Genomic DNA, 13,349 nt, shown 5'->3' with positions numbered 1-13,349 from the left:
TTGTCTACGAGAACCTAGTAAACTGTCCATTGCCCACAGACCAATCAATAAGGCCACTTTAATTGTGGAACAAGAAGGAACATTCCATCTTTTTAAGGTCTAGGACGTGCTATCCCTTGAAGTGCCTTTTATGACTTAATTGATTAATTCTGTTTAAGCGAGTTCCTATTAAATAGTACCTGTTCCAGTGAAAAGATTGGGAAAATTGAGATAAATTGTCCCAGTATCAATGAAAATGAAAATATTTTCTGCCCAGAGTAGCTCTCACTGCCCCTCTTCAAGTGGGTTTGTGTTTCTATTGATACTTTCAGAGCATTATTCATTGCAGAGAGGCAATATAAGCTTGGTAGAAGAAGCCGAGGATTTGGTATCACCAAAATTGGCTTCACCAGTTGCTTACTGTGTGAATTCAAGCAAATTCCTTACCCTGTCTATATTTCAGTTTCCTCATCTGCAAGATGCAGCTAATACCCACCTGTTAGGACTGTTTAGAGGATTAAAGGAGACAGGTTAAATGAGACGGCACTTAGTATGTGTTTGGTGAAAAGAAGGTTATTATTATGTTTTAGAAGAGAAATGTGAATAAACAGGTAGAAGGGAGGGCTGCAAAGCCTTGGCTAGCAAGAGTTAAACGTTAGCACTCTGGGAGGTGTCTTTCCAAAAATTTCAACATGCTGACAACAGCCAATGGGATGGGTGTGTGTGTCTTTGCAAACAAAACATGTAGATGCATGTCTTCATGCCTGGGCTGGCTGCTTCAAACACTGACTATAGCTTAAGAACTAGAAAATAAATGTGTTTTCATTTGGGTGTTGAGGGCGAGACTCTGATACTGCTTCTCAGCTATGGCAGACACTGAGAATTTCGGGGGTTCATTCTTTGGTAGACACCAATCACCTATTTTTTTTTTTCTTTTTGGAAGATGGGAAGGGTCACTGGCTGTGCTGGCAAATTGTAGGTTATGCTAACATTATCAAGCTGAACCAGGGCTTCCTGGGCCACCAAATGGATCTGTATATCTGTATAATATGAGTCTTTATCTGCCGACTTTAGACCTATTCTTCACCTGCCGGTGTTCTTTCTCCCTTATTTACTTCTGCAGACAGCGCTAGCCCGTTAGTGCTGTTACTAGGAGAGTGGATTGTAGGGCTGTACGGACGGCTGTTTCCGCTTGTCGCAGTAGAAGGAGCCCAGAGTTGATGGGGAGGCCCTGATACTCACTCTGCCACTGACCAGCTGTGTGAAATTAGCAAGCCTCATTGGCTAACCACTTTGTAGCTTGGTGCCCTCCACCTACTTCACAGGTGTACTGTGATGCTCTAAAAGAATGGTGAAAGGAATAGTGTTCTGAAGTTTCTTAAGTAATCTGCCCTTGGGGGGGTATCATCGTTAGTTTCCTTCTTACCACATATTTCACGGCTAGGGAGAGATCCCAGCTACTTAGGCCAGAATCTGTTAAGTTCTTACACCCCCTCCGCCCTGGCCTCATAGCTGAGATGGGAACTCCAGCTGAAAAGTAGGGACAAATTGTAGAATTCAAGCCACCTGGTCCCTAGGCTGGAGGTCAGGGATTTCTGCTCCCCTTTTCCCAAAGGCCACAAGGGATTTTTCGGGATGGCAGCAAAGTCTTTTAATCTCATTTTGCCCCTAATGAGACTTGGAAGTGGCCTTCTCAAGGATTCCCACATGCATATTTAATTCTATATTTTCATTCATTCCACAATTGTGCTTTTTCCACACAATTGTGTTTTGAGAGTCTACTGCACACCAGACACTGCATCTCTCAGAGATACCAGGGCAAACGAAGTCAATTGAGCTCCCTGCCCTCTCAGACTTTCCAGTCTAGTGACAGAAACAGGTGCTGAACATCTCCCAAGATGGTCCGAAGGTATCTTAATCCCCACCTCTCCAGAGGTGAACTCCTCATCTTCCTCCCCTAAGCTTCCTCATGTCAGTGAAGAGATCCACTCGGTCGCCCAATCAAGAGACTTGGGAGTCCTCCTTCACACCTCCCTGTCTTACCCACCAATTCCAATCTAGCATCAAGTTCTATCATTTTTAGCCTCTGAAATATCTCTTAAATCCATCTTGTCCCTGTCTTCACTGCCATGAACCTAGTTCAGGTCACCATTATTTCTCTCCCAGAGATCACAACCTCCTCACTGGGTTCCCCGTCTCTGGTCTTGCTGCCCCATCCACCCCCTTCCACTTGTGATGTGTCCAGAGGTGATACTGTATGAACTTGAGTTAGTCCCTTTCCCTTTCTGGGCTTCAGCTTCTCCACCCTGAACTGGATGATTGCCTAAGTCTGGTGCAGCTCTCTTTTCTGTTGTTCCGTGGTCAGATGTTTCTTGCTCGTACTCTAGTGCAGCCATCCAGACTTCCAAAGAAGATATTGATACACCTGGCCCTCTGGCTTCTTGGTGTGTGTATTCATTCATTCATTTCTCCATTCAGCAAACATTTACTGAGCACCCACTGTGTATGAGGCACTGTAGTTAGCACAAGTGATTCAGTGGGAAGTAAGACACAGGTCCTGTCTTCAAGGAGTTCAATCTCTTGGTGGGGGGGGGGGTATGAACACAAATAGGCAATCAAGCCCATTCTGTGCAGGGGGGTAATCATGAAAGTTTCCCTGGAAGAGCTGATATCTTGGTTGGAGCCTGAATGATAAATAGGAGCTAGCCAGGAGAACAAAGGCATGTACAAAGGCCCTGAGGCAGGATGCTGGGAGAGACTAAAGCTAGACTGGAGAATGGCAGACCAATTGGGAGGCTGTGGCAACACTCTAGGGGAGAGACGAGGAAGTCCTAAACTAAGGCCATGGAGGCAGAGAAAAATGGACAGTTTTCAGTTATATTTTCAAGGTGGAATTGACAGTCCTTGCTGGTGAATTGGATGTAGAAGATGAGGGAAAGAGAGAGGCCATGGAGGACCCTTGGGTTTCTGGCTTTATCAGCTCTGTAGATGGACTGCTATTTACAGAGTTAGTTCCATTAACTCAGGAGGAAGGATCTGGTTTGGGGAATGAGGCTGGGGAAGAGATGATGGGTTCGGCTTTAGTCTTGTTGAGTTTGAGTTGGAATATCCAGGTGGAGAGGTCTGGTAAGCCATTGGCTATAAGGATCTGGCACACTGAGAAGAGGAATCTGGTCTGGAGGTTCAGACTGGGGAGTCATTAGCTTGTAAATGAGGTCCCTTTGAGGAGAATGAGCACACCCTGAAGAGCTGAGTGCCCAAGAGATCCAGGACATCAGTGCTAAGAGGGGAAATACTCTCCCAGATGCGGAGTGCCCATTCATTCCTGGGCACACATCTCTGCCCCAAAGAGAGTTTCACAATGTTGTCTGTGCATTGCCCACTTATACTTAAGAGAAGGAGCATTAAGTACCCAATTATAACTTCTCCATTTTACCATAAACATGCCTTAAAGAAGAGAGGAAACAGATACGTTCATGCTATCTACCAGGTGTGTTACATTCACTGACTCAAATGCTCCCAATAACCCTACACTAGAGCTATTATTTCTTGGAGCCCTTAGAATCTCAGAGTGGTTAAGTCACTTGCCCAAGGTCACATAGCTATTAAATGGCACTAAGATCTGACTCCAGGTCTGTCCTACTCCAGAGCCTGCACCATGATACCACCTAACAGCACTCCACCACCTCCTGCAGTATAGCCAGATCCTTAAGAAAGCCTGTGCACACCGCTTTTCCCTTCTGTGCTTCATAAATATCATTTGCATCCCCTAGCTTAACACTTTGCTCTCCATTAAAATACAGGTCCCCTGGGGAGAAGTAAAGCGCTAAGTTGTTGTCAGTCATTTATGCCTCAGTGGGAATGAATTTCAGATTCTTCCTTAAGAACAAATTTTAATTTTATGGGAGAAGGACACTGGAACCTTTAGGGAGGGATAAAAAGGCAGAAATGGGCTTTGTAATGAAAAGTCATTCCCCCCTTAGTTTCATAGTTCTACTTGGTTGGAGGCATGTGCTGTTAAGGTTCTTAGATGCTATTTCTGCATATGTATACTACTTTATATGCCGGCCCATTTCTGGGTCAGCTACCCCAGTTATCTGGGGCTGGGGCTCGGGTGTGGTCTGATCGAAGGTGAAATTAAACTACACACTGGGGACTTCCCTGGTGGCGCAGTGGTTAAGAATCCACCTGCCAATGCAGGGGACACGGGTTCGAGCCCTGGTCCAGGAAGATCCCACATGCCGCGGAGCAACTGAGCCCGTGCGCCACAACTACTGAGCCTGTGCTCTAGAGCCCGCGAGCCACAACTACTGAGCCCGCGTGCGGCAACTACTGAAGCCTGCGCACCTAGAGCCCATGCTGCGCAACAAGAGAAGCCACCACGGTGAGAAGCCCGCGCATCGCAATGAAGAGTAGCCCCCACTTGCCGCAACTAGAGAAAGCTTGCGCGCAGCAATGAAGACCCAACGCAGCCAAAATAAATAAATAAATAAATAAATATATATATATATATATATATATATATATATATATATATATATATATATATATATATAAAAAGCCAATGTTGTCCCAAGCATTATCTAAAAAAAACCCACTACATGCTGACCTCAACCCACTGTGGTCAGCAGGAGGCAGCCAGCCTGGGCCTTAGGCTCAAGTCCCAGCTCACTCTCTTGAGAATTAGACCCTGATGTGCATATTTAAGATACCGAGCAGATGGAGGCAGGAGAGCTTGTTGGAAAGACTTGGAGGAGTCCCTTCTGCCCTGCCTGGGTCTATTTGCCAAAATAAATGACATGTATCAGGGCAGGGCATTGGTCCAAGCGCATTGAAATTCTGCTAGCGGTCCAAACAGTGATGATGTTTCAGATTGGTTCTGTGAAATGATCAGTTAGGAAGAGAGAAATGATGTGTGAGCATCTGGCTACTGCAGCCTACTGATGGGGACAGTCCCAGGGGCGGGTCTGGGGTGAGGGGGGGCAGCCTCAAGGACCCCCCAGGACATCTGCCACTGGCAAACAGGGAGAGAGCCACACACTGGCAACGGGTGGTCTAGTTTGAGTCCCACGCTGTTCCTCACTAGCTACGTGACCTAAACAAGTCCTTCCCATTCTCTCTGCCTCCTTTTTCCCCCTGTGTATAAAATAGAGCCTGGATGGAACGGTCCCTAAGGGCCCTTCTTGCTCCAACATTCCGTGACTTCTCTGACACTGGTTTGATTTCCTTTTCTCTGTAGTGGGAGAGAGGGAGAGGCCCACCCACCCACCTGCTTATCCGTAGCCGCTATGTTCTCACACTGCCCTCTGCTGGCCATTGTGAAAAGTGCCACCGATGGCTTCTTCGGAGGAAAACAAGCGAACAAACCAAAAAAAGCACTTCATCATTGATTTAGTATTAAGCGTCAGCAGTACACTGGGCATGGTGACAGAAAGCCTATGCATTGGAGACGAGGGAAAAGATCATACAGCTATACGCACAGAGTAAGCATAGCTAGAGATGGCTGACAGAACAGCCCAAGAAAGAAATGTCTCTCTCAAATTTTTTCTTTGCCATCTTCGTCTGTTCATGGTGCTCTGTGCCACTGTATGAAAGACAGGACCTCAGTGGATAGGAAGCCTCCTTGTCTCGTATCCTAGGACTGCAGGCTCCAGAAGGGCCTGGCACCACACTAAAGAGGAAGTTCTGGGCCAGCAGCACCTCAGAGGCCTTAAGACATCCCGCAGGCCCTGCTTCCGTCTGAGAGGTTTCTAGCCGGGACCAGCCCAGAAGTACACCTTCCTCCAAGGGGTACCATTTCAAATGCCCCTTTGGAAAAAGAATTCGAATTCAAAGAATCCATGAGCTCTTTCAGAGACTCACTTTAAGCTCTCTGACTGGAATGGAGGAGTCATGTGTGTGCCTATGGTAAATTCAGCCTGCCCTCCCAGCCAAGAGAAAGGGAGCGGGCCATGGAAGCCTGCCTTTTCTGGATGGAATCAGATTTCCTGTTAAATCCAGCCCGAGAATTGCCTCACTCCTATGTCTCTTTGCTTATTCTTGCTGAGTGTGCACTCACAAAGGCAAGAGACCAGGGCTGGAGTGTGCCAGCCCATATGCCCACACCAAGCGCTGCTCGGGCTCTAGTGATGTGAGCAAGATGGGAACTGGGCCACGCCACAGTCTGCCCTCTCAGTAGCTGTTCAATGGTTTATCATGCTCTCACCTCCCCTCCCTTGATGCGTGAAAGCTTTGGGCAGGGCTCAGATTTCGGTCAAGCATTCAGTGCCCTGACTGCATCTCCTTTGCTGGTAATAACATGGTCTCGGCAAACCTATCGTGCCTCTCATCCTCCCACCAACCAGTCCTTTCCTCCCCCAACAGCTGGTTCTTCTCTGTCTCCCTTGTTCCAGCCTCAGGCAGGCTGCCCTGGCCTCATGCTCACACACACACACACACACACACACACACACGCGCGCGCGCGCATGCGCGGGTTCTCCTGAACACTTGTTGATGAGTTTCAGCCCTGAACACTGCCTTCCTCCCATCCCTCCTGTGTCCCTAAACCTCTAAGGGTTCCCTATTTCCTGCCACATCAAGTCTTCAACTTCCCTGCCTTGCTTTCCAGGCCTACTTCAGCTGGGGCCCACTCAGCCTTTCCCGTGTGGCCCGTGACTCCCCTGAGCCGTGGACAGAATGTAAGCATTCCGCAAACCCTCCACGGCCAGCCCTGCCTTTGTGTTCCCGCAGCACTTCTGCTCCATTCCGGACTTGAACTGTTTGCAATGGTTTTGTGTACATTAGTCTTGAAAGCTAGGCCCACATTTTAGACTTCTTTGTTAATCCTCAACCACAACCCAGCACTATTTTTTTAAGTGTTGTTCTTTTACTTTTTAGTTGTGTGTGTGTGTATATACAGTGAACATTTATTTTTATTTGTTTATTTTTGGCTGTGTTGGGTCTTCGTTTCTGTGCGAGGGCTTTCTCTAGTTGCGGCAAGCGGGGGCCACTCTTCATCGCGGCGTGCGGGCCTCTCACTATCGTGGCCTCTCTTGTTGCGGAGCACGAGCTCCAGACGCGCAGGCTCAGTAGTTGTGGCTCACGGGCCCAGTTGCTCCACGGCATGTGGGATCTTCCCAGACCAGGGCTCGAACCCGTGTCCCCTGCATTGGCAGGCAGATTCTCAACCACTGCGCCACCAGGGAAGCCCCACAGCGAACATTTAGAAGAGTAATAAATAAGAGAATCATTGTAAACAGAAGTCCAACCAACAGGAGGTAAGAGCATAAAAAGTAAAAGTTAACCTCCCACCCCATCATTCCCAGAAATAAGCCTGTTAAGCATTCTGCAGCCTAGCACCCTCTGTAGGTTGCGCGTTAGGGGTCCGGAAAGTTTGATTGGTGGGTGGCACCCGCAGAGAATTGCATCTCCTTGGGAAGAGCATCTTTTACTTCTTTGCAAGAGTCCCAGGTCTTCGTGGGCCTGATTGACAGTGGAAATTTTAGTCCAAAGGCCCCGCATAACTGGCAGCCACTTGCGTCTCCAGTACGTGACTCTAACCACTGCATAAAGCATCTGTCCTCTTCTCAGCCCTTTCAAAAGTAAATCTTGAAGGTGAATATTAAAGGGCATGTTTAATGGACTTTTCTCAGAGTTTTGCACAGGTTTGTAGGAAATTGCGGACAGTCGGTAAAAGGGGCTAAGGGGCAGAGATGGAAGTGTTTATGAAAATAGGCTTTCTACCTGATATGGTGTTGTGTTCTCTGAGAGTTAATGCACATTACTAATGGTTTTCATTTTTCTGCCAAGAAAATTCAGTCCCTACTGGGATTTGTTCTAAACAGACTAGCCGGCCTCTGTTGCACCCACTGGGGTTAATTCTCTATCTCGGTCAGCTTGAAAATGTCAGCCTGAACTCTCAGACTTAATTGTTACAGACACTTTATCACCAGGGCATTCAAAATCCTCAGGCTGCTCCCTCTTGCTATCATAATTGATACTTAATGGATATTCTCAGGCTTCTTGGATTTTACACATTCAACACTGTACAGATGGCGGGGAGCGCGGGGGCGGGGAGGAGTAAAGGGGAGAAGAGAGACATAGAGAGGGAGCAAATAAATAATGCGTGTGTGTGTTCGCTGTGAGTGTCTGTTTCTAGCTGTAGTGCTGGGGTTCTGGGAACTGCCGTCAAAGATAAGCTGACAGGTTGGTTGGTCAACCGTGGGTTTCTGGGTTCTCCTCTCTCTGGCCCACTGAGGCAGTGTTCTCCAGGCACAGCCATTTCCGGACTTCACTGCAAGCATGCAGTTGGCCATTTGGACATGGGTTCGAAAACGTCCTGATGCTCTCCAGAGTTCTGCTCTTTCACTCTTTGGACAACCTGACGGATGGCCTAGCATTAACTAGGAAGAGGACAATATTATCCAGCCTGAATAACTAATCTCCTAAGAAGTACAAAGTTGAAGGATCTTGGTGCACATGAATCTTATTAAATGTGCTTATAAAATATGTTCTATCCAAATAAGCTTAGCAGCCCCTAAAATAGCCTGTTCTGATCCGTGTCTGGAACTTTGGCATGCTTCAGAGGTCTCTAAGCCAAAATTATTTAGTGAAGTGACGACAGTGTTCTTTGTGCATGGGAAAATGGGAAGCGGGGATGGTAAGTCCTCTGTTGCCTAATCGTACTCCTTCTGTCCATCTTAGGGGCGACCAGGACCAATTGGAATTCAAGGTCCAGTGGGTCCTCAAGGATTTCCTGGCCCTAGTGGTTTATCAGGGTTGAAAGGAGAAAGGGGCTCCCCAGGACCTCTGGGACCGTATGGACCAAAAGGAGATAAGGTAAGAACACCAAAGCTTGATTTTTCCTTTGACTCATGGGCTGTGAGTGTGAAGGTAAAAGGTTCTAAATCTCAGTTCTGTTTATTTATGGAAAGAATACTAATCCCAAATACCTTGGTGCCAGGCTACATACTTTAATAAGAGACAGGCTGGGTGTTGTGCTGCTACAGCCCATTTTTGGAGAGATTCCCATAGCCAGCAAGTCAGAAAGTGCATGTATAAGCTATTTGCTAGACAAGTGGGCTGACCGTGGTGGGAAGTCATGTGGATTTGAACTGGGCATGGGTCAGAAGGCCAATCAACAGGGCAGCAAGGGAATCCAAGCAAGGGGAACGGGATGCAAGGGGTCAGAATGCTTGGAAACCAGCTGGGCCACAAATATAGGGAAAGAGATGCAAGGAAGATTGGTCATGTCATGGTGACATGGCTGACTGGCTGACTGAGGTTAGCAGTTCAGTTTATGTTATCTGCCGATCTTAATCACCTCCTATTCACCCCATTGGTGAGGGAGGGATTCCTACTCTAGGGTCCTGGGGATGGCCAAAGACATGACACCTGACACTGGACAGAAGAGATCAACAACAGGTTTATTAGTCACATACACTCACAGCACAGGGGAGGAGGACACCACACCCCATGCAGGGCCACACAGGGCTTGCGCTGTGGAACAGAATGAGCCAGAAGGGGCTGTGAGAAGCAGACTTTTGTCATGTCAACAGGGTGAGTGCCCCTTGATTCTCGAGGGAGGATATGACTGGCTTGTTTGAATAATTCAGTGGGCCAGCAGAGGACGGAAACCCACTACTCAGGAATAAGCAGGAACTGCACCTGGTCTATTTAATAAGAAAGGTCGTTTGCCCAAGAGACCTTATCTTCAGAAGCAGAGTGGAGAAGGGAACTTTTGCTTAGGCCATTTGAGGCCCTCCCAGTTTTCCCAGATGTCACAGCAGCATGTAATATTGAGCCTTATTTTTAGGTCTTACACCACATTGTCTAAGACAAGAACTGTCCGAGACTTTAGATAGAGGCTAGTGATTGCTTGGAAGTGGAATAGGGAGCAAGGCGATGCAATGTGGGGAGGGAGGTACAAAATACTTCTTAACGACTTAGGTCATGAATCACATGAACAAACCCACTTCATCTAATGGAGATCAGTTATAGCATCTCTTACATTCCTCTCCCTACTCCTTTTTTTAGGGTCCCATGGGAGTTCCTGGCTTTCTTGGCATCAATGGGATTCCGGTGAGTGTGTTCATAGAAGCATTTTTGAAATTTATTTTAATGAAGTGCAGTTGATTTACAACGTTCTGTTAGTTTCTGGTGTACAGCAAAGTGATTCAGTTATACATATATATACATTTTTTTCATATTCTTTTCCATGATGGTTTATCACAGGATACTGAATATAGTTCCCTGTGCTATACAGTAGGACCTTGTTGTTTATCCATTGCATAGAGGCATTTTTAATACAACCTCTAGGTTCTGCCTCATAGCTCAAGCAATTTGGCCTTAACAACACCCTGTCTCAGGCACACATGCTCAGGGTCAAGTGTTGAGATGTGCGTGGTAAGGCTTAAAGGGCAGTGCTCACCCGCAGTTTCCTTGGGATTCAGTTACGGGCAGACCTAAACCATGTGGTTGGGGGATGCAGAGACATGTACAGGCATAAAAGACCATCAGTATCTTAGACAGAATGAGTTAGGTCTTATGGCTTGAGGGGAGCTTTCATTGGGGATGCGGGACTGGTGTGAAGACAGTGCCACATTAGAGCACATACATCCTCATTATAAGAAAATTAAGAGGGTACATGAAATTAGATAGAAAAATACTTAGTGATACCTTAATACACTTAATTTCAATAATTTCTTCTCTTCAGCCTTATTTCAGAGTGAATTTCCCTTTAGTTGTTTTTTTTTTTTTGACTCTTAAATACAATTTTTAAAGGTTGCTTTCTATTTACAGTTATTACAGCACATTGACTATATTCCCTGTGTTGTACAATACATCCTTGAGCCTGTCTTACACCCAATAGTTTGTACCTCCCACTCCCCCATCCCCTATAGTGCCCCTCCCTTCCCCCACCGGTAGCCACTAGTTTGTTCTCTATATCTGTGAGTCTGCTTCTTTTTTGTCATATTCACTAGTTTGTTGTATTTTTTAGATTCCACATATAATTGACATCGTACAGTATTTGTCTTTCTCTGTCTGACTTATTTCACTTAGCATAACACCCTCCAAGTCCATCCATGTTGCTTTAAATGGCAAAATTTCGGTCTTTTTTATGGCTGAGTGGTATTCCATTGTGGTATATATATACCGCATCTTCTTTATCCATTCATCTGTTGATGGACACTTAGGTTGCTTCCATATCTTGGCAATTGTAAATAATGCTGCTATGAACATTGGGGGGGGTGCATGTAACTTTTTGAATTCGTGTTTTTGTTTTTTTCGGATATATACCCAGGAGTGGAATTGCTGGGTCATATGATAGTTCTATTTTTATTTTTTTGAGAAACCTCCATACCGTTTTCCACAGTGGCTGCACCAATTTACATTCCCACCAACAGTGTAGGAGGGTTCCCTTTTCTCTACATCCTCGTCAACATTTGTTATTTGTGTTCTTTTTGAGGATAGCCATTCTGATAGATGTGAGGTCATACCTCATTGTGGTTTTGATTTGCATCTCCTGATGATTAGTGATGTTGAGCATTTTTTCATGTGCCTGTTGGCCACCTGCATTTCTTCTTTGGAAAAATGTCTATTTAGTTCTTCTACCCATTTTTTAATTGGGTTGTTTGTTTTTTTGATATTGAGTTGTATGAGCTGTTTATATATGTTGGATATTAACCCCTTATCAGTCATATCATTTGCAAATATCTTCTCCCATTCATTAGGTTGTCTTTTTGCTTTGTTGATGGCTTTTACAAAGTGGCTACTCCTAAGGTCACTTGGAGACAGCCTCTTCCCTTCATCCTGAGGAACTGGCTTTGCTGGAGATAAGTGGGGAGTCTGGAGCTTGCAGACATCTCCTTTTCCCATTCCATCCAGCCCAATCCCTTAGTTTCTCCATTTTCACCCAATATCCCTACTTATCCTGCCACTGGAGATTGCATGGTAACATTTCTCCAGCCTTTAAGATACAGTATTTGGAACTTACTGCTATCACTTTTTAGTTATATCCTTCAGCACTTCTCTATATATTTAATCTTTAGCCTGGACTGTGTTTGCCTCTAGCAGTGGTTTTCAACCTTAAGAGAAGAACCAACTCTTGTGTAGAAGCTCAGCACATATAGAACAGGAAAAAATGGAGCTCCTCCATTTGAGGGAAGTCCTACAGCATGCCTTTATCTTTCAAACAACCTCTAAGGGGTTCTTTTGAATCATATCAAAGCAGTTTGGTAAACTCTTGACTTAACAGCTTCTTGTGTTACACTACATAATCATCTAGTATCAGCTAAGGGGGTTCGAATTTCTTTGTGCCAATCTATAGGTATTTCTTGAGTACCCGCTATGTGCTAGCACTCTACTATGGGAATACAAAAAAGGCATATGGCTCTGCCCTCAAAGGTATTATCATCTGATTCACTTTATCCCCAGATCTCGTATACATTTGTGGATTTGGAGAATAGAAGGCTCACTTACCTTGTATTTGTTATACGTATCAACAAATCGGCCATCGTATTTCTGCCTGTTATTCAACTGCAGAGTCTGCAAAATGCCCAGGAAGGGGCCAGTGGGGAAATAAGTGGATGGGGTTGGCCACCCTTTTACGCCATCCCCTGGCGTTTTCTCATGGCTGTGTTCTATGACCACGTCATCCAGAGTCTCCACTCAGAATGTGTATCTTGTGGGAACCAATGGGTGAGGGAAACTAGCAAACTGGAGGCCACCTCTTCCATTCATCCTGCGGAGCTGGCTTCACCAGAGATGAGTGGAGGATATGAAGCTTGCAACAGTACTATACCGTTCCTCCTGTAGTCTCTTTTTAATGGGGGCTGGAAGGAAATGAATCCTGTGAAGCAGAGGCTGATTCCGGTTCTGAGCTGGAACCCACCCCAGAGTCCAGCTGGACACTTCTGCCTCCAACTTGTGGCCAACAGAGCCAGAGGGCTTCTAGAAATTGACCACTTCTCTTTGAGGGCTTCGTTGCTTGGGAGAATGAGTCGCAGCTGTCCAGATTCCTCCAAATGAGTGCGCTGCTCCCAGTAGAAGTCCCCACTCCCTTGGCCCTTCGCTTGGCCCTTCCCTTGACCTAAGGTTGTACATTTTTTCTTTTGACTTTCAATCGCTTTAGCTTCAGGCTCCAAGCCTCACTTACTCTAGGAAATTATTATCCCCTGTTCCCTCCCTCTCTTCCAGCTATTCATGATGTATTAATGAGCACCTCCTGTTGACAGCTTACGTCTCCTTTCCATCTCTATTCTTCCAGGAGTCTTTGGTGTCTGTCCCACACACTCTAGCTCCTTATTACATATGGTGCATGGTATTTATTGACTGTCTTGTATGATAGCCTTATCTAGCTCCTTGAAAGCACAGAGTCTGTCTTCTGCTCC

General features: G+C 46.0%; 1 protein-coding gene across 1 annotated transcript in view; it reads left to right on the top strand.

The window, feature by feature from the left end:
* COL4A6 (collagen type IV alpha 6 chain) overlaps window positions 1-13,349 on the top strand; it is a 290,671-nt gene that overhangs the window by 211,962 nt on the left and 65,360 nt on the right. Inside the window, exons 4-5 of the mRNA XM_068532769.1 lie at window positions 8,662-8,796; window positions 9,994-10,038. Coding sequence (XP_068388870.1) covers window positions 8,662-8,796; window positions 9,994-10,038 — 180 coding nt within the window. The remainder of the gene's footprint in view (window positions 1-8,661; window positions 8,797-9,993; window positions 10,039-13,349) is intronic.

The sequence above is a fragment of the Eschrichtius robustus genome, chromosome X (assembly GCF_028021215.1).
Source record: "Eschrichtius robustus isolate mEscRob2 chromosome X, mEscRob2.pri, whole genome shotgun sequence".
Taxonomy (NCBI): Eukaryota; Metazoa; Chordata; class Mammalia; order Artiodactyla; family Eschrichtiidae; genus Eschrichtius; species Eschrichtius robustus.
This window is presented reverse-complemented; position numbering and strand designations above follow the sequence as displayed.